The sequence below is a fragment of the Dermacentor silvarum genome, chromosome 11, assembly GCF_013339745.2.
Source record: "Dermacentor silvarum isolate Dsil-2018 chromosome 11, BIME_Dsil_1.4, whole genome shotgun sequence".
Taxonomy (NCBI): Eukaryota; Metazoa; Arthropoda; class Arachnida; order Ixodida; family Ixodidae; genus Dermacentor; species Dermacentor silvarum.
The window spans coordinates 103,280,516-103,306,154 of NC_051164.1; the positions used below are offsets into that span (position 1 = coordinate 103,280,516).

Sequence of the window (25,639 nt, forward strand, 5' to 3'; positions counted from 1 at the left end):
AGTAAGCTGCACCAGCTCAAAAGTCTTCGACGATGCAAAGACATGATTTTCGATGTCATCGAGGATTCGACAAAAACCAGTGGTAAGCATCGCATAATAACGCAAGAAAGCGCTCGACCAATCCGCCAGAGTCCTTACAGAGTTTCGACGCGAGGGCGTGAAGCGGTAAGGCAAGAAGTCGACGAAATGCTTCACGACATCATTCAGCCGTGGAAAAGTCCGTGGGCGTCTCCTGTAGTCTTGAAGAAAAAGAATGGAACTCTGCGTCTCTGCGTTGACTACCGTCGCTTGAACAAAATCAAGGACGTATACCCCTCCCACGGATAGACGACGCGTTAAGCCGGCTCTGCAATGAAAAATATTTTTTGTCAATGCACCTCAAGACGGGTTACTGGCAAATTGAAGTCGACAGAGATAGAGCTAACTTTAGACTGCCTTTGTCATGCTCTACGAGTTCATCGTCATGCCATTCGGACTGTGCTCGGCAACTGCGACGCTCCAGCATGTGATGGACACTGTACGGTATTAGCAGGATTGAAGTGGCAGACCTGTCGTCTACTTGGATAACGTTGCTTTCGTATCGAATTCCGGCCATCACCTTAGGCGGCTTGGGACAGTACTAGAGGCCATCAAGTCATCAGGGCTCATTCTCAAGTCGGCAAAGTGTCGCTTCGCTTACGATGAGCTTGTTTCTGGGCCACGTCATCAGCGAATATGGAGTCCATCCTGATCCGCAGAAGACATCTTCCATCGCTGACTTTCCACAGTCCGCCGACAAGGGAGTGCGCAGATTCCTTGGCCTGTGTGCCCATTACAGGCGCTTCGTCAAACGTTTCCCGCATCGCTGAGCCATTGACATCTCACAAAATCCGACGCTGAGTTCAAGTAGGAGATGCCGCAAATTGAAGGAATGGAAGAGCTAAAACGATGCATACACCGACGCAAGTAGCCTAGGCGCCGTCCTAGTCCACAGGAAAGCCGGATTTGAAAGGGTCATTGCTTACGCTAGCTGGTAGCTGTCGAAAGCAGAAGCCAATTATTCTACGAAGGAAAAAGAATGCCCTACATCATTTTGGCTAGCACGACATTCCGTCGGTACCGGCACGTTCTTCAAATTCGTAAGCGACCACCGTGGCTTGTGTTGGCTGGTAAATTTAAAGGACCTTCAGGATGCCTCGCACAACGAAGTCTAAATAAATAAAGTAAACAATTTTCTGGACGCGCCGCACGTTTTTGACTGACGTTTTTGCATTTCGCCCCCATCGAAATGCGGCCGGAATTCGATCCCGCGATCTCGTGCTTAGCAGTGCAACGCCATAGCCGCTAAGCCACCACGGCGGGTGACGAAGTCTCACTCCAGGAATTCGACATCCACGTAGTCTATTAGTCCGGACGGGAGCATTCTGATGCCCGAGGTTCTACAAGCCCTTCATGACCATCCGACTGCTGGGCACCTTGGATTGTCCCGTACCCTTGCAAAGATTCAGGAGTATTACTGGCCGACATGTTAGCAATATACCTCGACTTCGAGCACAAGACGTGGTATGACATCCTTCCGTACGTAACATTCGCTTACAATACGGCAGTGTAAGAAACAACGCAGATTACGCCGTTCAATCTGGTTTACGGACGGAACCCGACGACGACTCTCGACGCCACGCTGCCGCACGTCACCGCCTTAGAGAATCTCCACGTCGTCACCTATCTGCAGCAGGCCGAAGCACGACAACTTGCCCGCCTGCGCATCAAAGCCAGTAAAGGACGGATATTCGACAACGCTAGATGGAATACCAGCCCGGCGACCGTGTTTGGATTGATCATGATCGATCAATCTCCGTTAAATTTTTGCAGAAAAGTAACTTAGCATTATTGTTGTCCGATAAAGAAGGTGGTTTTGTGGTGCTTCCTAAGGTTGTCTTCTCAGAAAAAGCTGAACAGGCTGTTTAAAAGAATTTCAAGCCGGTCAAGTGCTCACGGAGGGAGTTGAAGAAAGCCTTGGCTCTTTGTGATGAGATGAACCTGCTAAGCCTAAAGAAGACCATAGGTAGTGCAAAAAAGGACTTCCTGGATTTGTTTTTCTCTGTAAAAACGCATAAGGAAGGAATGCCATTCAGGACGATTGTGACTGAGCAACATTCATGGCAAGGAGCCCTCTAGATTTCTGCAAAAGCACCTTAAGTGGCTTCAAAAAGTGAATGACCCTTACCTTGTTCTATCCCGCAATTCTATCCAATTCTATCCCGCAAAGCCAACTTTTATGCGCTGTTCGAGAAAGCATCGATGACTTTGGTCCCGTTTCCTTTCGGAATTCCACTCATTTGTACATCGACAATCTTACTGAATCTCTCTTTATCGTTTTGTGACAAGCGTATTTCTATGTGCCTTGACACCGCTTGCGCAGCCAAGATTTTAAAGATTTTTAGATATGTCGATGACTACTTAGTTATCCTGAGGGATGTGCGACCTGACACGTCTGAAGAGCTTGTGAACCAAGTGCTGGGTATTTTTAAAGCTTGTGGCAAAGGGCTTCAATTCAATTCACTTTTGAGTTACCTGAAGAGGGATACCTCCAGTATCTCGATCTTTGTATCTTGATGCATGACGGTCAGGTTTGCTGGAGATACCATCCACGGTCCAAAAAAAAAAAAAAAAAAAGAACCCAGTTGTAAGCTTCAATTCGGCCCATTCCAAGATTGTGAAAGGGGGTATTACAAAAAACTGCATGCGCGCTGCACTCAAAAAATCTTGCGACCACCAGGTTGTGTGCTCCAAGTGCTACGCTTGCGCAATGCTGGCTTTCCCGTGGAATTGCTAGCGTCCATTGCAGGAAGCCTGATTAAAGAAACCAATTCGCGGAGTCTGACAAGCCACAATCAGCCTGTTCACAAAAAGGCGCGGCCTGTGATTGTGCCCTACGTTCATGATTTGTCCCACCGCCTCAAGAAGGTTGCGGGGAAATGTGGCATCCCGGTCGCCTTTTCGGTACCTGGTAAGCTGGCACGTATGTGCAATGTTGTGAATGGCACTTCCAAGGCCGGCTGCACCACAAAGCACACGACTCGTTTCGTGGAGTGCAGAGTGGGCGTTGTGTACCGCATCCCAGTTTCATGTGGTAGATGCTATGTCGGCCAGACCGGCCACTGCGTCGACAACAGATTGAGAGAGCACCGCGCAGCTGTTAACTCATTGGCGGGGGGCGGACATTTGTCAGATCACTGTCGGCGGTGCACTGCCGCCTCATGCAAGCCTGACTTTGAGGGCACACGTGTCCTGCGCAGCTTTTCGACACAGCAAGCAAGGGAGATCTTTGAAGCTTTATGTATCAGTACCGAAGCTAATAAATGTGTCAGCGCACCTTCACTGGCCTTGCAGGCAAAAGGAAAAACTTATTTACAACGAAACATGATTTCCCTTCGCTGATAATTCTGCCTGATGATTTTTGTTGCTGTTAGTGTCATTAAACCTTCAGTTGGTGTCTAGCGCCCGTCCAGTCTACTTGTCTCTGTGTTCCCGTCCTTCAGCGCTTGTTACGATGTGTAAGTTCAGGTACCGACATACGCCACACTTGCCACATGTACAGTCAACCACAAAAGTTTGCGGACCACGCGAGCGCGTGCCAGACTGCCTATCCGCGCCACCTAGCGGTACGCCACCTAGCGGCGACAGGGGCGCTCTCCCGGATATGAGCCCTCTTGGTACTCGCCTGCCTGTTAATTTTTTATTCCCGTGCATGACATTGTTAGTTCGTTGTGTTGACGCAGAGCGCTGTCTGCGATAAGACCGCCACATATCTGGCTTGATAGCAGTATCGGAGCAATCACTGCAACCTTTGTCGACTGGTGTGCCAGTGGGTAGATAAGTATCACGAAGCGCTGCGACGATTTTTTTACGCGACGTTTACTGGCGCACTTTGGTTGGCAGCATCTTGGTCCAATGAGTGTTGCTGCTTCTGCGTCTTGAGAGAAAGGGTAGGGAGGTGTTTCACTGTCATCAAAATAAAGAAAAAGCGGATGCATAGAAAATTTTCTTTCACACATAGGCGCATCTTCGCATCAGTCGCTGAAAACGTAGTAGACTTGCTTCAGGCCACGTGGTAATTGCCTATTTGGAAAGATGCCGCTGCGTGTTCCACTTGACGAAAGAAGGCACATTGTGCGTTTATTTATAGAGGGAATACCTCAGCGCGAAATCTGCCGCCGAACCAACAGGAGCCGGACTGCCGTGAATAGGATTATTCAAGCTTTCCGCGACGATGACAGATTCACAGATATGGAGCGCAGTGGGCGTCCAAGGGCCACGACTGAGGAAGAGGACCGCCTGATTACGGCCGCCATCGTGGCTGATCCTTTTCAAAGTGCAGAGGATATCCGAGAAGCGCTCTCGCTCACGGTATCGTCTGAGACTGTAAGAAGAAGGCTGAGTGAGCTTGGCCTGCAGTCTTTCGTAGCAGCACAGAAGCCCTGCCTCTCACAGCCAGCTACAAGAACGACTCATGTTCGCTACAGCAATGAAAGATTGGACAACAGAGAAATGGGGCGATGTCATCTTTAGCGACGAGTCAACTTTTTCCACGCGCTGGGACCAACGGAAGCAGGTTTGGCGTCCACTAAACTGCAGGTGTGTTTACAGTGTATTGGCAGTTAATTCACGAAGCTAATTCTGCATCACAACATGTTTCACGTAAAATGAGCTTTTGGACATTACGAGATTTTTCTGTAGTGGTATTATGTTGAAAACATTAACGATTGTTTCATAGTACTACTTACTCTGAAGCTAATTAAAAGCTGCCAGTGGGTCTTTCAGTACTACCTAATGATGTTTGCACGTTTTCTATTGCAACTCTATAACAGCATTATAAAGTTCATACGCAAGAGGAATCACAACATTTTTAGACGCGCCGCTGGAACCCAATTGTATGCTATTTCTTGCAGATATCTGCCTAATTACACACAGAGTGTTCTATCCAGTGGACGGTGTTCCGTGAGCGTGTGGGGAGCAATCAGCAAAGATGGCCTTGGTCCCCTTGTGCGTCTGGAAGGGCCCTTCACTGCGTCACGGTACTGCGACGTCATCACTAGACACCTCGTTCCGTATGCGCTGGACGGTCCCTTCAGCGACGGCTGCTATTTTTTTCAACACGACCGCAGCCCGATCCATAAAGCACGTATCGTCCAGTCATTGCTAGAAGAACATGCTGTTTGCCAGCTTGAGTGGCCTCCATGTGGCGCCGACTTGAATCCCATAGAAAATGTCTGGGGCATGTTGAAGAAACGGCTGTCCACACGAGCCAACCGCGGCCGCACGGCCGATACGCTGTGGCAAGCGATCGCACAAGAACGGGAAAGCCTGCGCGGTCGACCGGAGATTACTGAATCTTTGTACGAGTCGATGCCCACACGCATCAATAAGGTGCTAGAAAACGGCGGACATTTCACTTCCTACTAGATCATTGAGAGACCTATGTTTCATGACACTTCTGTAAATGACACTTCTGTAAATGTCTTGTGAATAAATTCATCCCCTTCAGACACGAATTATGATGCACTGTCTGCAAATGCGTCAAATGCGCATGGCATCATTTCAAGACGCTCACTATTACATTCCAAGAAAGAAGACGAAGCAATGTGCTGTTTTGTGCGAGTTTCAGTAAAAAAAAAATTTGCGTATAACTCATTATCTAATTATTCTGAAATCCGTCAGCTTCAATGCTTGCATAAAAAGAATCAACTATTAGGCCCGAAACGCATGCACACTTGCTTTTTCGGTTGTATTCGTGTCGACCGGAGAAAAAAAATACTCTTGACGTTGGTCTTGGAACGCGGCACGTCGAACGATTGTCTAATATGGTAGTGTCTCCAGCAAAGTGATCATCTGCAGCAATACGCAGGACAATGAAGTTAACTGACCGCTAGTTGTCCCATCAGGAAGCGGACACGAATGTGCACACTGAGTTTTAGGTCATTTGAAGAAACACGTGGCGTGGGACGCGCCTCCGAAGTTCGAGTCCCCAAACGAGGACGCCGTGTCGCAAAGGGTTATAAAAAGAGTCATCGCACCCGATTATTTCTTATTTTTCTAAATGTAACCACTATAGCAGCGCGGTGGTTCGGGCTTTGCGCAGCAAAACCTGGGCGCAGGCGATCAAATCCCGGCCGCTACTGTCACTTAGCGATGGGGGAGGAACGGAAAAATTCTGCCTACTGACTAAGCATCTGTGTCCCATGGCTGCCTCACCGCTCACTCACGCACTCACGAAAAAAAAAAAAAAAAACACAGCGTGGCTACGCGAAAATAGAACTGATAACAGCCGAAGAATACGCTGTCTGATTACTTGTACTGATATTCTGCTCTCAAAATATAAGCAAGTAGCCCTGGCTAACAAAGAGCGCGCCACGTTGAAAGAGATAGGTAGAAAATATTTGCGCACAGTGCGAAAATAGACAGGCCATAGATTTAAGGAGGGATGCGTCTTCAACGTAGCGCTGCTACGTAGCGCTTCACGTAGCGCTTGTTACGATGTGTAAGTTCAGGTACCGACATACGCCACACTTGCCACATGTACGCTCCCGGCACTCATTGCCGACATATTTCGAAACCAGAAGATACCCGTAGACAGGCGACTCTGGAGCAGTCCGGAACGATTCACATTGTATACGTTGTAAGACTGCATACGTCGCGCAGACATATTTCGCACATTCGTATTAACGGCACATATTCTAGAGGCACGCCTCCGAGCACGTTCACTGGGCAATTTCGTACAGTCGTCCACACTTTGGTCTAGAGCGGTGAACCGGTGCTCTGAGATGCAAAGAAAAGAGATAATGCTTGTGGCCAGCGGAAGATCGCAGCGTCCGGCGACACATGTTCAGCCCTGTATTACGAACTTAGCAGCTTCTGCTACTATCACTTGTTCTCAGCGCTGGAACGCTTTAGGCATAAGTCCGCACGACGGCACGAATACACTGCAGAAGCGAAAAAAAAAAAATGACAGTGATCGGCGATGCGCGGATGACGACCACCTTACGCGAAACAGGTATGGAACTGCGCCGCATTCCAGCAATAACAAGTGACGCGCAGTGACAGTACACGTAAGCGGGTCTTCACTGAGCATACGTCGTATATCACATGAAAAATGCGGAACTCGGACCCGTTAAGCATACGACCTAAGGATTATAGCGGTGATTAGGCATAAGTATGGTAATGATTCGAAAGGCGTATACGCGGAAGATGTACGTTCTTTCCCGAATCATTTCCCCGAATGTGCCGAAAATCTGCATGCTACGCTGCTTATTACAGCGAAGCTGTATATGACTAGTTTCCAGCAGATCGATGTCCATAGACCAAAAATCCCGAAGATAGTGCGATACCGGGCCGACCTGCGGCGGAGGTGAAGCAGGCTTCAAGCACTCCGCCAACTTCCAAAAATAAGTTTAATATCTTGGGTCCAAATACAACCCATATCAGATATTAAGCTGATAAGAAAAGATACTACTTTGTCATCCATGTCTACGCTCGCACCATACACGTGTACGCCATCCCGCGTATTCAAACTATAGTGCCTGCCAGTCTGAGTATATTCCGTCTCCTGACCCCACCCCCCTCCCCCCTAAACGCATCCCGCCTCAGCACAGCTAGGCCTACACCTAAGCTGTCCCATGTTCTCGTTTTCAAATGCACGTTTAATATATGGAACAATAAGGCACTTTAACTTCAGGCTACCATGGTATCTATGCCGAACACGATATTGGCACTATGCGAGGTGTGGTTGGATGCATCGAACCGTGGTGCACAAACTGTGGCCCTTGATCAGCTTACTGCATTCCACAAGGTTATTGCACGACATCCCAAGAAGGCTGCGTTTTGGTAGCGGTACCATGTCACTTTGTATGCATGCTGGTGCGGCAAGCCACCGTCGCTGCCGAATGACTTTTTTCTTGCGCCTGGTGTGTCTGGCGTCTAACAGTCGCGATGAGGATGGTTAGATAAGCCACGCGGTCTTGGACGAGCAGAGAACCGAGGCACGACGCCGGACACAAAAGGTAATCTGGAAGCCTACGTACATTGAGCGCTTCGAGGAGTTTGCTGGCGTGGAAAGTTACAGTGACCAGCTAAAGACATTCGAGCGCATCCGATGCAAGCTGTTGAAGACGGTAATGAACAGATGCCATGTGAAAATGTTTGCGCCATTGCCACAGAAGCTGTCGAAGAACACTCCAAAGCGGTGCTATACAGGGAAAATGTCAACAACGACCGGTCGTGATTGTCCTCCAGTGGCAACGCGGACGTCACGTCGCAAACGAAGAACACGCGGAGGCAGCGCCCTGCTCAAACCATGGTTTCTTCTGGGGCCGCGGTCTCGGACGACGGTTGGTTTTGAAAAGCGAATCGAATCATCGAACGCGCCGTGTACTACATCGCACGAAAGTGATTAGTATCCAATACCACCCCCTGGACGCCAAATGGCAACAAGGAGGCAAGGTTTGCCAGGAAACTACGTCGCCTCGGAAGGGGACAGCTGGCGCTACGCAGTAGGCCATAGTGCTTCAGACATGGCAAAGTGCATCAATCACAAAACAGTCGCCATATTACGGCAATGTGATTAAATTGCTCTAAGATAGGACACCTAATTGGCCAGAATGTGCAAAGCTAAACAGAACAATTTTACCGGAGCAGAGGACATGCTGAGTGTTCGATTGTATCTGGGGAATAAGCGCAATTATCCGCCATACATGGTTCAGTTGAAGGAGAGAGGAGAGTGGACTCCAGCGGATATAGACACCGGGTCGGCCGTATCTGTTGCTACAGATAATGCTACAGTGAATTGCAGCGGTAGCCAGTTAATTTCGGGTGGCGTACGTACAATGACACAAATTATGGGTTTAAACGTTCCCTTGCACCCTCGTTCTCAGCAGCAGAGTGCCACTGGGCAACCGCACGGGGCATACGTTCACCGCAGTCAAAACGAACGTTCACTCTTTCAAACCGCACTACTCGAAAAGCACCGAACACAGAGCTTCTGGGCACTGCTGAATTTTCTCAACAGCAAACCCATCACGAGGCAAAAGACACTGTATCACCCGGTGTCACCGACACAAGAAACTTCGAAACTTACTCGGAACGGGTCGGCGCACACGCTTGGTCGCCCACTGCATGCATGTCGTGGACAGGCGCATCGCCGCCATTCGAGGCGACGGTGAACAAAGAACTGACTACGAAGCCATACGCCGCTACGACTAGCTGAGGTGATCTGGGGCAACGTTACTAGAATCTGGGGAGTAAGTTCGAAAGCGAGAACAGTCACGTGACTATAGGCACCGTGCATTGCAGTTTGCGCGCGATCTATGCGCCATCTAAAGTGAAGCTTTGGGACGGGCAGCATCAAAACCAGCAAAACTGAAGAGACGCTGTATACATTAGCCGTGACACTTTCGATCGCTTATCATGAGAGGAGACTGTCCGAGTTGTGAAAATATCAAAGTGCGCATGCTCTGCATATGACTGCACACGTTCGCGATCGATATGAAAAGCGCGAATTGAGAGCTTGATATCGTCAAAGCGCAGTGCATATCTCTCCGACGAGCGACGATAAGGGAGCCATTGTCGTTCGGAATGGTGTATCATTTTCATCGCCTCTCTAGCGGCCGGTGTCGGCGATACTGGGGCGAAGCATGAAATGTCGTAGCGCAATCTGAACGGTGAACCATAGAGAAAGAAATTCAACAAGAGGGGACACTCGGCAAAAACTGGCAACAGGAAACACGTCACCCTACGTCACGCTATACTTTTAACACCGAACGTTAGCTGCCGCGACCATCGAAAAAAAAGAAAGTGAACTTAAGTTAACAGGCATTGATTTATTTTTTTTAATTCTTTGCCGCGAAAACTAAAACGTTTTGCGTATAAATGAACTCAAGCTTTGCGACTTATTTTCCTTGCCTTACCTAGCCACAGCGCCACAGGTCAATGACGCGCCAGATGCATGCGTCATCCGCCAGACAGTCCCCCGAAGCCAGCGAGTGCGGCCGCGCGCGCGTTTGAGCGCTCGCCCGCGGCGACCCGTCTGTTCCTTTTTTTTTTTTTTGTAAAGCCTGGTTTCGTGGGCTCCCGGCGTATGCTTACGTTCCTTTTGCACTGGGACAAGACACCACTGCACTATTGGACTACGGCAAGGTGAGAAATTTTGTTTCACAGTCTACGACGCATTTAGGCTTACGGCACGGGACCGAGACTTAAGACGCAGTTAGCGAAAAACAGCTCGGCCGTCCTGGCGCAGTTAATTTGAGTTAATGAATCATGCTGGGACATGTTTCCGAAGCTTCCTAGGGGATTATTGTAACTTATTTCGGTTCTGTTGAGGCACACTGGCCGCGCAGCGTGCTGTGACGCAGTTAGCGAGAACCAACTCGGTCGTAGTGCGCAGTGTATACAGTGCATCTTACTAGGAGAAGTTTGTGCCGCTTTCTCTGACGCCAGACATTACTGAAGAGTAATTTCGTTATTTTCTGGGGTACTTTTGAGGCACGCTGGCCGCACAGCGCGCTGTGACGCAGTTAGCGATAAGCAGCTCGGCCGTGGTGATAAAGTTAGTTTGGCGTGTAATGAATCTTATAGAGGGTCAAGTTTGTGACGTTTTTTGTGGCCCCGCACCAACATATACCTTCTTTCGGTACTCACGCCTGTTGAAAACGCGATGGGCGATTGCCAAGAGTGATAACATGGGAGTGTGCTGCTGGCGCCGGCAGAACGCGCGAAAGATAACGCCGAGGAACATATCACACTTGTAATTCGAAAATTCCGTCTTCTAAAGGACTGAAAACAGGCTTTGCACCCACGCATTTGTCTTGAGTGCCTGTTGCGTCCGTCTCTGTGTATGTCACGTACCGTCGCATAACCTGAGGCCAAGTTGTGAAAACGCGAAGTTGCCCGTGTATTTGTGGTGCCAAAGTGCAGGAAATAATGCCTGGAAAGGGGGCAACGCTTGGAAATCGGGTGTTTTCATGTGTTTGGGATGAGTCGGGTATTTTCTACGCCATGTATGTAAAAGCGAATTGCTTTTGTTTGTAATGCCGCCCATTCACCGCTTTCGCACGTTTCGCCTCTACACGCAGTATTCCTATATCTAAATACCAAAATGACTCATGCTTGTAACGTGCTGTTACGTGCTTGCAAATGTAACATGCTTTTAATTTACTTTTTTTTTTCAGCTGATGCCGTCCGGTGGAGCTTCGTACAGGAACTACTGCCTTACCTGCTGGTGTCACAACGTTGGATGAACGTACAAAAAGCGCGGAACGAGCTTTTATATAGAGCAAAATAAATATTTCCTCATTGCACAAAAGGTCTTGCGTCTACTTTGTGAAATTGCACGTGGCACAGATTCGATGGGACTTTACGAGATCGTTCGCAATCATTTTTACTAAATAATACACCGATTCTGCACGCAGAGCAAAAAAATAAATAAAAGGAGAGGGGGGGGGGGGGGGTCGCAGCCGGCGTGCTAGCTTGTGTTCAAAATACGCGCGCCCAAAACCGAAACCGGAAGTGATGTAAGTGATCGACACCGACCGCTTGGCACGCTGCAGTCAATTCGGCCGCTGGGCCCTATGGGAGTGTCCCCTCTTGTTGAATTCCTTTCTCTATGGGTGAACGGTGACCATGCTCGCCAAATGAAAGGGGGAGAAGCACACATCCTTTCCAGCTGCCCTGCCTCGACGATCAGGCTAGATAACGAAGCAACGTTTACCTTCGTGGTCTTACGTTGCTGTTTTCAGTGGACCATCTGCTATGCCACGGCGCATTCTAATCCAGAGGTTGTCGATCGAATCTTTACCTCTTCACGTTCGGCCAGCGCTTGGAAGCGAAACGACGCAACAGGAACGACGGAACCTCACGGCGGCGACAGAATTGCACCTGGGCCGCTATTTTGTAGCGATGCCTTTAAAGTAATAATGACTTTTCGCGCTTTGTCAGTGGTCAGAGCGACGGTCCGCTCACGATATCAACGTTGATAACGCGAGCGGACCGTCGCTCTGACCACTGACAAAGCGCGATAAGCGCGAAAAGGCATTATTACTTTAAAGGCATCGCTACAAAATACCAGCCCTGGAGTGTTTATGCAATTGCTATCGCAATAACACGTATTATGGAGTTTCTTTAGCTTGTGTTACGTGAGTGCATGGTCGCGCACCTGCTAAGCAAACACTGCGATCGAAGATTATCGCAAATCATGAACGTGCAACTCAAGAGCTCACCCATCAGCCAGCCGAAACTTGCTTTTCACGCAGGGGAAAAAAAAAAAAAAAAAAAAAAAGACGTCGGAATATGTTTTTTTCTTTCTTTCTTTTTTTTTTTAAACAGGTCTGTCTCCGATGGCCGTGTCCGCGTGTAGAAAAAAAAAAAAAAAAAAAACTCTCTTGGCTCGAGCATTTCTTGGTTTCGCACTTCTAATATATCAGCATGCGAAGATTTAACATAAAAGGCATGCGCTGCCGGTGTTTTGTTTCATGACATTTGTTTATGGGCTGCCATTCTCAAAAATCTGAGTAGCTGTATAAACTTGGACATGTAGGTCTCCACTAATTTGTACGTAAACAGTAATAAATTTATGAACAAGCTAAAACTCTTGCTAAGTGGCCCACCGAGTGGCTTCACCTGAGACTTTTACATGTGCGGCATATCTGCAGGTTCTAGCAAGACGAGCGGGGCTATGGCGCATAGCTGCCGCCAAGCTCGGTGTCTTGACAGAACATTTCTTTCTAGGGACGTGGATTGACCGCCTCGGACCTGCGGCTTTGCCTGCCAAGTCACCAGATTTGAATCCCCTATATTTATTGCTTTGGCGATACGTTAACTCTTTCCGTACCGCGCCCAGTGGACATCGTTAGCGATGGTTTGAAACGCCACTTTCGAGACGTTCCGCGTCGCTCACGGACATACAGCGCTTTCGGACGTGAATGAGAACTATATATTTTAGTTTCCTAAGCAGTCCGCTTCTTTCCCGCGAGACGGTGATTTTTAAACGCACTCCGAAGTTTCGCTACTGTGGCTAGAACTGCAGTTTCGCGATCGTCAGAGAACGAAAAAATGGCCGCCCGCTATATCGATGGCTTGAAACGCCGCTTTCGAGACCTTCCGCGCCGGTCACGGATAAACTGCGCCATCGGACGTGAAAGAGGAGAAACTATATTTTTGTTTTCCAAGCAGTTCGCTTTTTTCGCACCAAGCGGTGATTTTAAAACGCGCTCCGAAGTTTCGCGATCGTCAAAGCAGGAAAAAAAAAAAAAAAAAAAAAAAGTGTCCGGCTCCGGAAACGGCGCGCGCGCTTCGAGAGATCGCAGATATCGCGATTCCGCTGCCTCTGCGGCTGATCTTATCGATACATCGAGTAGCAGCGAGTCAAAGGACGCTGACTTTTCGTCGGACTTTGAGTCAGAAAGCGACGACGAAGCAAACCAGCCCGGAACATCGGCGGCCGCAGCCCGGCACGCCCAACTACAGTGCTTGCAGTTAAATTTTTGTAGCGGAATACCTGTTCAATGAAAAGTTATTTTTTTCGGAGATAGTGCCTAATAGACGGCAGTGCATTTTGTACATCTCATAATTTTCGTAACATTTTTTTTTGCTTAGTAGATACCAATCGTGTCTTAACAAACTTTGTCCAATTTTATCGCACAATCTTAATTTTAACAATTTATCTTTTTTTGTGACCTACATCTCGTTAATAAAACTTTTGCGCGTGAAAAGTGCATTCATTTTGCTTTCTGTTTATGTATGACATGAAATATTGAGTGCAGCAGTTCCTTCAAAAAAAAAAAAAAAAAGAAAAAAACTGCCGTAACATACAAAAAACACCTATTTTCCCCATGGTATAGAAAAGAGTTAAAACGGCCGTGTCTACACCGAAGCGACAAGTCACGACCACTTGTAACTTTAGAAATATAGCGGAAGTGTATTGTTCCATTCCTCGGAGCATTTTTGCTAAACGTGACAGAAAGCGTGCCGACTAGGTGACAGTTATTCAGAATTATGTTGATGAAGGACTGTTTGAACAGATATAAGTAAAAAAAAAAAAAAATAGATCTTAGAAACAAATGACACCACACATGAGTGCAAATATACAGAAGAGCATTTATTGCTTCTTTTGTGCAGTAATACCACCGGGCAAAAATACAAACAGTTGCTCGATAAGGTACGTATTGAGGAGTCGAGCAAGTTTCACTTGCCAGGCGCTAATGCCTATGCTGTACACGGGTGTCGTCCCGTGAACCGATGTGCGTACGAACGATCGTGTTCACCCTAATTGTCGGCGTCACGCTCCGAAGCCGAACCCGACTTCTGCATTGGTCCGCGTGTGCAGACGTCCCCAAGCCCAAAAGAGGATGAAACTTCATCTCGCACCCGAGCTACCCAAGCCGTCAGGTGGCGCTAAGAGCTCTACCATTTTAAAGTTGAGCTGACAGGCTTTGCCACTGCCTTGCATTAGGCGGGTCCTGACCGCGAGGTCGGCTTCACAAGAAAAAAGCTTCAGACAGTATACGACAACATATATATATATATATATATATATATGCTCCCCTCGCTCGTGCATCAGCACTCGAACGCATTAAATCAGCTTTGTAAATGTTTCATGTTACATGCGCGAGCTTCTCTTGGCTAAACTTTGTTTCAGTGACCTGTGTGACAACCCTACGTGCCTCCATCAGGAGTGATGGCTTCATCGACTGCAAATAATTCGATGGAGTGCTCTAGGTTGCACTGCCAGAGAAAGTGTGTGGTTGACAATCCGTGTAGTAAGATAAGTTCCAAATGACCAAGGAATGCTGGGACCAGGCTAGTGGATCAAACTATGCTAATTGGAGACCACACACCCTAATTACACATTTCAATGCCATATACTTGTAAACATATTTGTGACTACTTTCACTGTTCCTATGGGCACTCAGTGGCTGTAGCTACTGTGGTAACTCACTGTGGTTCAGAAATCACAGTTCCAATTTTTTTTTTTTTTTACAACAAAGCAATGTGCAGGTTCTCCCAGCTGCACACAGGCTGGGATGAGTGAGCAATACACGAAAAATTACTTTCGGTAAGTGCTGGGCTGAGCAACGAAGCTATAATTTGTTGCGTGATCAGGAGTGAGTAAGTAGAAAGGTTAGTGATTAAGCAAGCCAAGGCACGTTGAATGGGCAGACTGACACTAAAGAAAACGCAGATAGCTTGCTTCAGTAGAAAACAGCTTAGCACTGGGATGGTGACGGCTACAGCATGAAAAACATGCAGAGGTGTACAACCTACAAGCTCTGAATTCGAAACCTTCACTGCAGAGACGCTTGAAAAATATATGTTGGTGACAGACAATCAGGAAATATTAAACAAAAGGTAGAAGCAGTTAATCAAATATTAAACTGCCCATTATTCAGGAGGGGTTAGCTTTAAGACAAGTATGCTAATTGCCAATAGGATTTTGGCCTCACAGCTTGTCCATATTAACATAACTGTTTACAGACTAAAGATAATGTAGAAACAAGCAGCAGCACCGGTAGCAATATTTTGTGATGCTTTTTACAATCAGACCATGTATTAGTGCAAAGATTATGTACTGTATAGGAACAGGTGTGAAGGCTTTGGTAGCGATATACAGGGTGTCCCAGCTAAAAGTAGCCAGTGTTTTAATAACGATGGAGTGTGCTAGAAGGCGCAAACCAACCCAGTTGTGATAAGAATCGCGTGTCCTAGTCTGCGCTATTTTTGTTTGCTTTGCAAAGTCAATTAATTAGCATAAACTAATTGCCTAACTTTTTAAATATTGGCTTCACCAAGAAAGTGCCAATACGAAAGTTGTAGATCACATTTAAAAATGGCTGACTGAAGTATTTGCAATTAAGTACCATTGATGGAGCGTCAATTGTATGTATTATGTATTTTATGTATTAGTGATTATTGCATACTAGATAGGTAGAGGGGAGCAGCACATTTTGCTTTATTTCGTGGCCTTTAAGGAAAGTCCACGAAATGCAACAACCATGTGATAGTGCCCCTATTTCAGCGCCCCCAGACGATTGATCAGTAAAGGACATTGTTTGCATGCTTTTTTCGACTCACTCGCGTGCCCTGTCACGATCGGGCGCACAGAGCAAGCGGCGGTGATGAAGGTGTGTCATGCTTCGGCGTGACGTGGCATAAACACATCATTCGCTCCACTTGTGGAATGAAGCCCGAACGCGCAAGGCAATAAAAAAAAAAAAAGAAAGAAGCTCGGGCTTGACTAAATGTTGACCACAGAACTGTTTAATCGGGAAGGAAAACGCAATTGTCATTTCTTTTCGTTCACGATCATATCTTACTAGCGAGAGTTGCTGGCGCGTACCTTGCGGCCACCTGAAACGCCAATCCCGTCCTGGAACCGCTGTACAGATATGTGGATTTAGTTTCTTGATCGATCGTCTGGGAGCGTTGAAATAGTGGTGCTATCACATGGTTGTTTTTGTATATTGCAGGCTTTCTTTAAAGGCAGTTACAAGAAGCTACATCAATGGTACTTAGTTGCAAACACTTCTGTCGGCTATTTTTTAATGTGGTCTACAACTTTCTTATTAGCACTTTCTTGGTGAAGCAAATATTTAAAAGTTAGGCAATTAGTTTATACTAATTAATTGACCTCGCAAAACGAAAAAAAAATACCGCAGACTAGGACACGCAATCCTCAACACCACTGAGTTCGTTTGAGCCTCCTAGCACATTCTGTCGTTTTTAAAACATTGGCTACCTTTAGCTGGGACACCCTCTATATCACTTTCATCAAAGTATATGGGATGGGCTTTTTTCCATCAGTGAAGACACCCAACACAATCTACGTAGTATAGCTGAATACATAGCTGCAAAATGTGCTGCTCCCCTCTACCTATCTAGTATGCAATAATCACTAATACATAAATTGAAAGCTAAATTAAGGAATGTTCCTCAGGTTTTGTTCTGTAGTTGTTCGTCCGGGTAGCCTCCACGTCCTTCAGCACCACAAGCGTGTGAGCAGGTTCTCCCTCGTTCTCTGTGTTGTGCACTGTATTCCAGATAGCATTATACATTCTACTTCTGATATACTGGGCACTCGGAGGGCATGCAGTTATTCTGGTACTGTGGCCCCAAGCGATCCCAAACTATGGGAGAAGTTTAATCACACAAGTGTCGTCGTACTGCTGCTAAATGTCGTCGCACTGCAAGTCAAAACAAACAGGAGAGAAAACGGAAGCTAAAAACAAAACGAGAATGGAAGTGTGCTCACACCGCTGTCGAAACCAAAGCAGAGTGAGAACACGATGCCGCCAAGAATATAGTAACAAATATGTCTTGAATTGTTGTCACTCACGCATCAACATTAGGAGTTTTCACATTTCACGCATCGCTCAAAATATGTGTCTGGCATGGTGTCATGTTGTCTTGAGCAATCGCAAATTGCCACAAGGAGACACAACTGTCGGCATGAGCAATTAGATGGGCTATACACAAGTGAAGCACACAAAAAAATGAAAACATATAAGTCATTCATATGCATTGTGCAACTGAATACCTTGCATTAACATAGATTCCCATATTGTAGTGGGATCTGTGTAATAGTATTTTGTATCTCAACGGTATATTGGTATTTCCTTTTTTAAAGAACTGTGTAACCCAATGCTGTAGCATGTAGTTAAAGTCAATTTGGTCGGAATGATAGCTATTTTCCAAAACTTATTTATGCTTTTCATTTAGTAGAAAAAAGGCTTATTATGAAACAAAAAGAAACCACACAAGCAAGATTTCCGCTGCATTTTGCGGCCAAATTGCGATACTCAATAATGCTAATGTTACATGAGAGATTTCACAGTTTTTCATGACTATGGGCCCTTTTTGTGCATAAAAATGCAAAAATGTTGCCAGGTTAAGTTTTGGTTTGCTTTCAAATGCAATGTACATCCTTTTCTTTTCCCCATAAATCAGCAAGCTGATTGGTGCTGAATGGTGCTGCCAAAATGTAGCTTTCTCAGGCAGGTGATGGCAGCATTCCAAGTTGGTGTCGCCACCAGTACGTCTTCTATTCTTTCTGGCTTACTAAGCACCTTCGAGCAAAACTGATAGTTGAACCTCAATATAACAAACATAGATACAATGAATTATCGGAAAATAAATTTGATTGGCCATGCTTTATTTCAGTGCAGTATTTTAATGGTATAACAAAATTGAAAATGTATCCAGCATGGCATTGCTTATAGCAAAGCAAATTTTTGTTTGCATGTGCCTCACAATGTATACATACTCTGGCTTCAAAAACATCAAATACAATAGCCAATAAATTTCTTAGACACCTGATTTTTCGGACCTGTACGATTCCTGCCGCACCACTACTTACCCCTAGGACCCAGTGTACAGGGTGATCATTTTTATTTTCAATAGAATTTAAAAAATTGCCTGTGGAAGATGGCATATTTCTTGCCCTTGACTGAATTATTCGAAGAGAAAGACATTACTAGCAAGAAAAATCGAAACACGCATTAAACTAATTAAAAAACAACTCACCTTCTTAATTGCATTACAGCACAATGCAATTAACAAATTGTAGCAGGGGAGTTTGCAAGACATATCCACCAGAAATCAATCTCCAGTATGACACCAGTATCAAGATAAACACCAGTTTCGAGAATTATGTTATCTGCAACAGGCGATTTTTAGAATTTCCAGGAAACTTAAAGATGGTCGTGCTGTACAGTGCCAATAACCGAAATTTCATACACCGCACAATCTTTCAGGTGATGTTTGCGATGCCGCAAACATGGTGGCCATGAACAAAGTTGCCGGCATGTCGATGGCACAAAACCACAACTGTGGTTGCCAGCTGAGTGGCGCTAGTTAGGCCTAGCGGCCTAAGCCTAATGTTCGTACTCGTAGGCCTTATCGGCGACTGAGCACGAGGTCAGAGACACACGTTCGACTGACGGCCGTAGTAGCAGAGCATGAATCCACATGCGGTCCCCTACAGTGCCCGAAAGCACCAAAAGGTCTGTCGGCGGCGTGCACGTTTTGGCCAGCGGCTTGGCTTGGTTGGACCGCATGCAGTTGGCAAGACAACGTGCAAATCCTGCATGATAACACCAATTGCACGATTGCATATTCGCGGCGATGCAGAGCACATGTACGTAATTTATTGCGGTTCCCGTGCCTCGGATCGGCATGGCATGATGTCAACAGGTCATTGAAATCCGCAGGAGACTTCTTGTTGGCACGTCGGAGGCGCCCCATTTGCACTTCTTACGCATAGACCTGATTGCGATTTTGTTTTTGCAGATACTGGCATGTATGCTTATAAAGAATATCAGATATAATGAAGGTATTTTCGTGTACGATGCGACTTCGTTGTAACGAGGTTTGACTATATTCGCAATCCCATAAAGGTAATCAACTATTAGTTTAGGTAAAATTATCAGTACTTTCCAGTTAAACAAAAAACCTTGACACTTCCTTTAAAAAAGCACCCAATCTTGTTGAGACTTCGTTTATCATGTACGAAGCAGTCAGAATATTAGATATTATGCCAGAACTGTTGGCCCTGCAGTATACTTTATTGAACAAGATTTGTTGACCAGAAAAAAAAAAAATTATCACACAGATTTTACAGCGCACATTCCTTGTAAGGGGCATCATGAAGGGGCAAAAATAGGTAAGGACCACCTGTAAATGTCATAAAGCATATACAAATGGCCCAAATACTGCTATCCCAATAAAATGAAGGATTATTGTCCGATAGGTATTAAGAGAGAAAGTGAAGCTGTTCCCAATGTCATATTCGAAAACGCCCTCTAAACCTTTTTTCGCAAGCATACTGCAATTATGAAAACATCCTTCACACAGTTGCCAACACGAAAAAACATGGTGCAACTCTGCATCTTGTCAAAAGCTGTGGCTACGCGCTTCTGAAGGATATATACAGGTTTCGCTGAACTCCAAGTCAGTTGAGAGCTGTGGCCATATCTTTGAGGAGCTCTTCAGCTCCTTCTTGAGTAGAGAGGTCAGTATCCAAGAGCATCTGGACCAAAGGCAATGCTCTGCATATAAGAAGGGATGGAGACAGGCACAGGTTGCAGTGAGTCATTTTCACTACTAAGATGCAACATAAAACTTAAGGCTTGATGATGTTTCACTGACTTGTTCCACACAGGCTCCTTCCGAGTCATCAGCTGGGGTAGCAACTTTCTCTTTGAACTGAAGGCGTGTGTGATCTGCGGGGAAACAGACGGAATTTGGGTACTCCTGACCAAGCAGCCAAATCTTTTGTTCAATGTTGCTGTCCTGGCAGTGGAAAAAAAAAACTAATTTCGGCTTATAATAAATGCCTGCTCACTTCCCCAGCTTCTGGAACAACCTTTGTTAAACAATAATTTGTTGACTTGCACTTGATTAAGTTCGGACATCTTTCTTTTTGTTGCTTTAATGTGCACCAATCAGCCAAGCAATATTACCACAATGACACTGCAAATGAACATACCCATCTTGAGTATACAGTATGAACCGCTCTTAAAAAGAACACCTAACTGGTAATAAATGCACTGTAGCTACAACATTTCTTTAACAATGATGGGTAAAAACGGCTGACATGATTCATTAGGCAGACATCCATGCATAAAAAATATTCTACAGGCCTTCATAGTATAACTTTTTTTATTCACATAACCTAAAGGCCCCTTTACAGGCATTACACAGGGGGGTTGAAAAGAAAGCAATGAATGAACATTATACATAGCACCGCAAGTAACAAGGAAGAAACCGTTCACAATATACAATATACAAAATTACAAATACAAGATTCAGATATACAAATACAAGTTTGCAATACAAGATAAAAATACAGGTCGTCGAAACGCTATTATATGTATCAGTGTGCATCCAGCACTTAACTTTATTAACAAAAGCATCGTGATTGTTCTCGGAAGCGATTTCAGCTGGCAGTTTGTTCCAATGGTAGATGGCAAGGAACAGTGGTGGCTGATGCATAAGTTTGGCACAGGTGAACTTTGGCTGTACTTAAAAGGGTGATCTAATCGGGGAAAGACGCGAAAGGCCGGCTTCTGTGAATACCAAGGGATTATGATATAGTCGGTGTAAGTGAGATAGCAGTGTAACAAGTCTTCTTTTTTCGAGCATACATAAATTTAATATCAGTTACGCAGTAGTAACGAGAATATTTTTTCGTGACAAATCTAGCAGCCTTATTCTGTAGTGATTCGAGTTTGTTGAGAGGTATTCTTGATGCGGATTCCAAATGATAGCGGCATATGCCAGTTGCGGTCTAACTAAAGTAATGTATGCTAAAAGTTTGGTCGCTTGTTTTGCGGAGTGCAGGTGGCGCCTGACAAAACGAAGGGTTTTGGACGCTTTGCTACTTCTGTAATCGATGTGCTGGTGCCACGTCAGGTCTGAAGAAATGTGAACGCCTAGATATTTTACTGTGGACACTTTTTCAATGGCCACATTATTAATAGTGTAAAAGCAAGTCTGGGTTAAACTGGTCGTGGTAATTGTAATGACTTTTGTTTTGGAGATGTTTATCCCCATCTGCCATTTTTCACACCACTTAGCGATTTAATCAAGGTTCGCAGGAACTTAGTATCATCAGAATTATTCACCTTTCTGCAAATAGCACAGTCAGCAAATAACCGGACAGTGGAAGTAAGGTTATTGCTTATATCATTAATGTAAATAAGGAACAGAGCTGGTCCAAGCACCGATCCCTGAGGCACATCAGATTTTACAGGTATTAGTGCGAAGCAAGATTCATTTGCAGAAGCAAACTGCTGTCAGTTACCTAGAAAATTGACAATTCAGTTCATCACATTCCTGCTTATATTAAGGTCATCCATTTTCAGTATAAGAGGATTATGAATCACCTTATCAAATGCTTTTGGTAAGTCAATGAATACAGCGTCTATTCTAATTAGGTTGCGTATAGCGTCGTGAAGGTCAGCCGTCAGTTCAAATAACTGTGATTCGCAAGAACGTCCACGCAAGAACTCATGCTGGTTTCTGAAAAAAAAGTTGTGCTCATCTAAGTACTTTATTATTGCAGATGAAATTAGGCGTTAAAGGACTTTACAGGGTATGCTTGTTAATGAGATGAGTGTAATTTGTGAGGGCAGAATGGTCTCCAGATTTAAATATAGGTATAACACGAGCAATTTTCCATGCATCAGGCACGCAGCTGTGACAATAGACTGCTGAAATATTGCAGCGAAAATGCGGGCTATTATTGTTTTAGTTAGTTTGAGCAGTTTGGGGCAAATACCGTCAGGACTAGGAGTTGAATTATTTGGCAAACGGTCAATAGCTTGTTCTATTCCTTCTTGCATAACCAAAATGTCATCCATGGTGGCACTTATAGAACCAGCATGCGCACTTGGGGGGATAGGGATTTTGTGGGTAAACACTGGGCTAAAAAATAGATTAAATTCTGTGGCAACCTGTGAGGGCAAAAGAATCTCACCATTCTTTACTATAGATATAAGAGTAGCTGTAGAGGACTAGTGTTGGTTACTTTCCAGAATTTTTTAGGATTGGTTCTCAGTAACGTTGGAATATCATGGTTAAAGAATTTCTCTTTAGCTGTTCCAATTTCTGCTTGACAAAGTTTTGACTATTCGCAGTAACTTTTCCAATCATCCTCGGAGGCCGATCGTTTTGCCTTAGTGTAAAGGCACTTCTTTTTGTTGATGCAATGCTTCACGTGTCTTGTAAAGCACATGTTTTGAGGCGGCATCATGAGTGTGATTTTTGGAATGTTTTCAGGCGAAGCTTATATTGCCTCACGAGTGTCGGTGCCGCTGAAAGTGTGATCGCAAAAAGCCCGTCTCGCGCAAGTGAAGGAAAACGGCGGGAAAAGCTAAGAATAGACCGCCGGTGAAACACGTGAGGCGCACGCCCGAACATGTGATGGGAGCACCCAATCAGGAGTGGGTGCGTGCCCGGGGAAGGGCAAGGGCAGGAAAGGGCCTCTTGCACGTTGCATCGGGTCTCCTTTTCAGTGCACACTAGACAGACGGATGGGAAGGCGACGCATTGTTCGGTCAGCGGCGGAACAGGCCGCTTTCGACAAGAAACGCTGTTAACGCCGCCAGGAGCAGGCTCGCGCTTGCCGTGCGGATACTGCATTCAAGGCAGCCCAAGCCCAGGCTCGGTTACAGCAGCAGGCAGCGGATCCCACGTTAAAAGCCCAGCTCAACGAAATCCAAATAATTTCTATGCGTGATGAATTGTGAAGTAGTCTAGATTGTAGATGTTTTTTCACAGCTATAATGACGCCACCGCCGAGTGAGGTGCACCTATCCTCCCTAACCTCAGTTGTAATCAATGGTCAAATACTATTTAGGCACAATTTTTTAAAAGAAGAGTAGAACATACTGTACATAATCTTCTTAATTTCATAATTACACGCTTTTGAGACCACGGTTAAAAAAGAAAAGAAGAAGCAAATGTACTAATGCACTTGGCAATAAGCTGTATGTGCCATGTGTTAACCTTTCAGAATAAGAAAAGCTTTGTGCTTTCAACAGTTATTTTTCTGGTTCCGGGGCACATCACTGATAAACAAAGCAAATTGCAGAAGTACAATGGCTGGCTAATGAAATGACACCTTCAAGTTCTTCACTACAACCACTGCCTTGTAAGTAGGCGCCCCGCTCTGTGAAATGAGACCACCTTTCCAACGCTTTCCTAACAGTTAAGTGTTGCAATTTTGTGAAGAAAAAAAAATTACCAACAAGAAGAGGGGGAGGCATTGCATTTCTTTTGAAAGGTACTGTTACATACAGAATTAAAACAAAATAAAATTGTGGTTCAAAGATTTATTTTCTTTTTGACAAACAAAATTGGCAAGGAACATTGTGACGTCCTTGATTTTTTCGTTCTCTTGTGCGGATTGCTGCCGCAGTTCTGGGAGCAATTCCCGGAACTCTGAATGAGTGAAGGCAAAACTGGCCTTTGTTCTTTTTTTTTTCTGTAAAGGGCGTGTCATCATCAAAATTTTCGAACGCGAATCGAATACAAATACTTAAGCTTTGAATATTGAATCGAATATCGAATAATGATATGCACATGCATTTATTAGCAAGTTGGGTTAATGTGATATGCTGGAACATTGCAATTACATTGTAAATGTTACAGAACTAGACTAGCAAGCAATTATAATAAAATATTGTGCATTTGGCTCATGTTAATCTGGAAAATTGATTGATTCCCACTAATTGTCCTCGCCAACCTGTGCCTTATTATACCGCACCAGATACCCGTAAACTCGGAGGCATTTGACCCTGTGCCAGTCGCCACTCAACACACTTGCTGTCAAGCAATAAGGTCAAAATTGGGGTGGCGCTGCAAAAAAGTGCACCCTTGTTGTCCGCAAACCCATGTCCCTTGCTACTGAGAGGCTGGCTTTCCCACAAAGTTTAGACGTTTAGTGGCTAAGTGTTTAGTTACAGGTGAAAATTTGCCAGCAGCCCGAAATTATCACAAAATTCAGCACAATATTGCACCAATATTATTAGATTAGATAAAAACAAATGCTAAGAACCGTGCTTGCTTCCGCACAGCCAGCAATATATTCAATTTGATTCGAACATTCGTATCTAACCAAATATTCGAACATTTTCGAGTATTTTTTAATCAAATTTGATGACAATTCGATAATATATCTAAGTTTTCGAATATTCGCAGCCCCCCCCCCCCTTTTTTTTGTGGGCGTAGGTTTCGCGGACGCCCATTTGAGAATAATTTCAATAAAGCAATAAAAATAAACGTTTCCTGTCAGTACTCCTTTAAAAAACTAAGAATCAATCCACTTGCGACAATCAGTAGTCCACTTGCGGTGCAGCTTATAATGTGCCTACTTGGCGAGAACCGCCGGCCACGGCGGCCGTATTTCGATGGGGGCGAAATGCGAAAACACCCGTGTACTTAGATTTAGGTGCACGTTAAAGAACCCCAGGTGGTCCAAATTTCCGGAGTCCCCCACTACGGCGTGCCTCATAATCAGAACTGGTTTTGGCACGTAAAACCCCATAATTTAATTTTTACTTGGCGAGAACCAGGAAACAGGCAACTGGCATGCCAGTAAGGGGGCAGTACTGGCAGCCAACACTGGGATAGAAAATTTGGTTAGGTGGCAACTCTACTCGCAGATTTCGTCTTACCAAGCTATGTCGTTCCAAACTGAAACAAAGACATATGCAAGCGCAAGGTTGCTCCTCACCTGCTGCTGTCGTCGAACAATGTCATTCGAGAGGCCTGCTGCTTGGCCAACCAGGCTGGCATAGCTGCTGCTGGCGCGGCCTTCCTTGAGCTGGTACAAGTACACCAGTTCACCTTCGTGGCGAATGCTTTCAAAGGTCTGCACAGATGGTGAAGCACACCCGGTTTTGGAAGATCAGTTCTGCAGAACCCCACAACGTGGAGGAAGGCTCACAAAAGGAAAAAAAAATTATCATCCACTCAACTGTAGCACGACACTACAAAGGAAAACCAATATGGATTCCTCAGAAATAAAGCTTCATAGTTGAAGAATCAGTTCTGCTTGCATAGAACTAATGTGCCGTATTTAGTGTCCATCAAGTTGTCGAGTAATTCG

General features: G+C 45.3%; 1 protein-coding gene and 1 pseudogene across 3 annotated transcripts in view; both read right to left on the bottom strand.

The window, feature by feature from the left end:
• Nucleotides 1-7,330: 7,330 nt before the first annotated feature.
• Nucleotides 7,331-7,504, bottom strand: LOC119434184 (U2 spliceosomal RNA; annotated as a pseudogene).
• An 8,517-nt stretch (nucleotides 7,505-16,021) lies between these two features.
• LOC119434095 (mutS protein homolog 5-like) overlaps nucleotides 16,022-25,639 on the bottom strand; it is a 41,385-nt gene continuing 31,767 nt past the window's right edge. For all 3 annotated transcript variants that reach the window (XM_049658813.1, XM_049658814.1, XM_037701408.2), the window contains 3 exons: nucleotides 25,265-25,402; nucleotides 20,173-20,246; nucleotides 16,022-20,072 (listed from right to left, as the gene is read on the bottom strand). In XM_049658813.1, coding sequence (XP_049514770.1) covers nucleotides 19,976-20,072; nucleotides 20,173-20,246; nucleotides 25,265-25,402 — 309 coding nt within the window. In that variant the 3' untranslated portion in view covers nucleotides 16,022-19,975. The remainder of the gene's footprint in view (nucleotides 20,073-20,172; nucleotides 20,247-25,264; nucleotides 25,403-25,639) is intronic.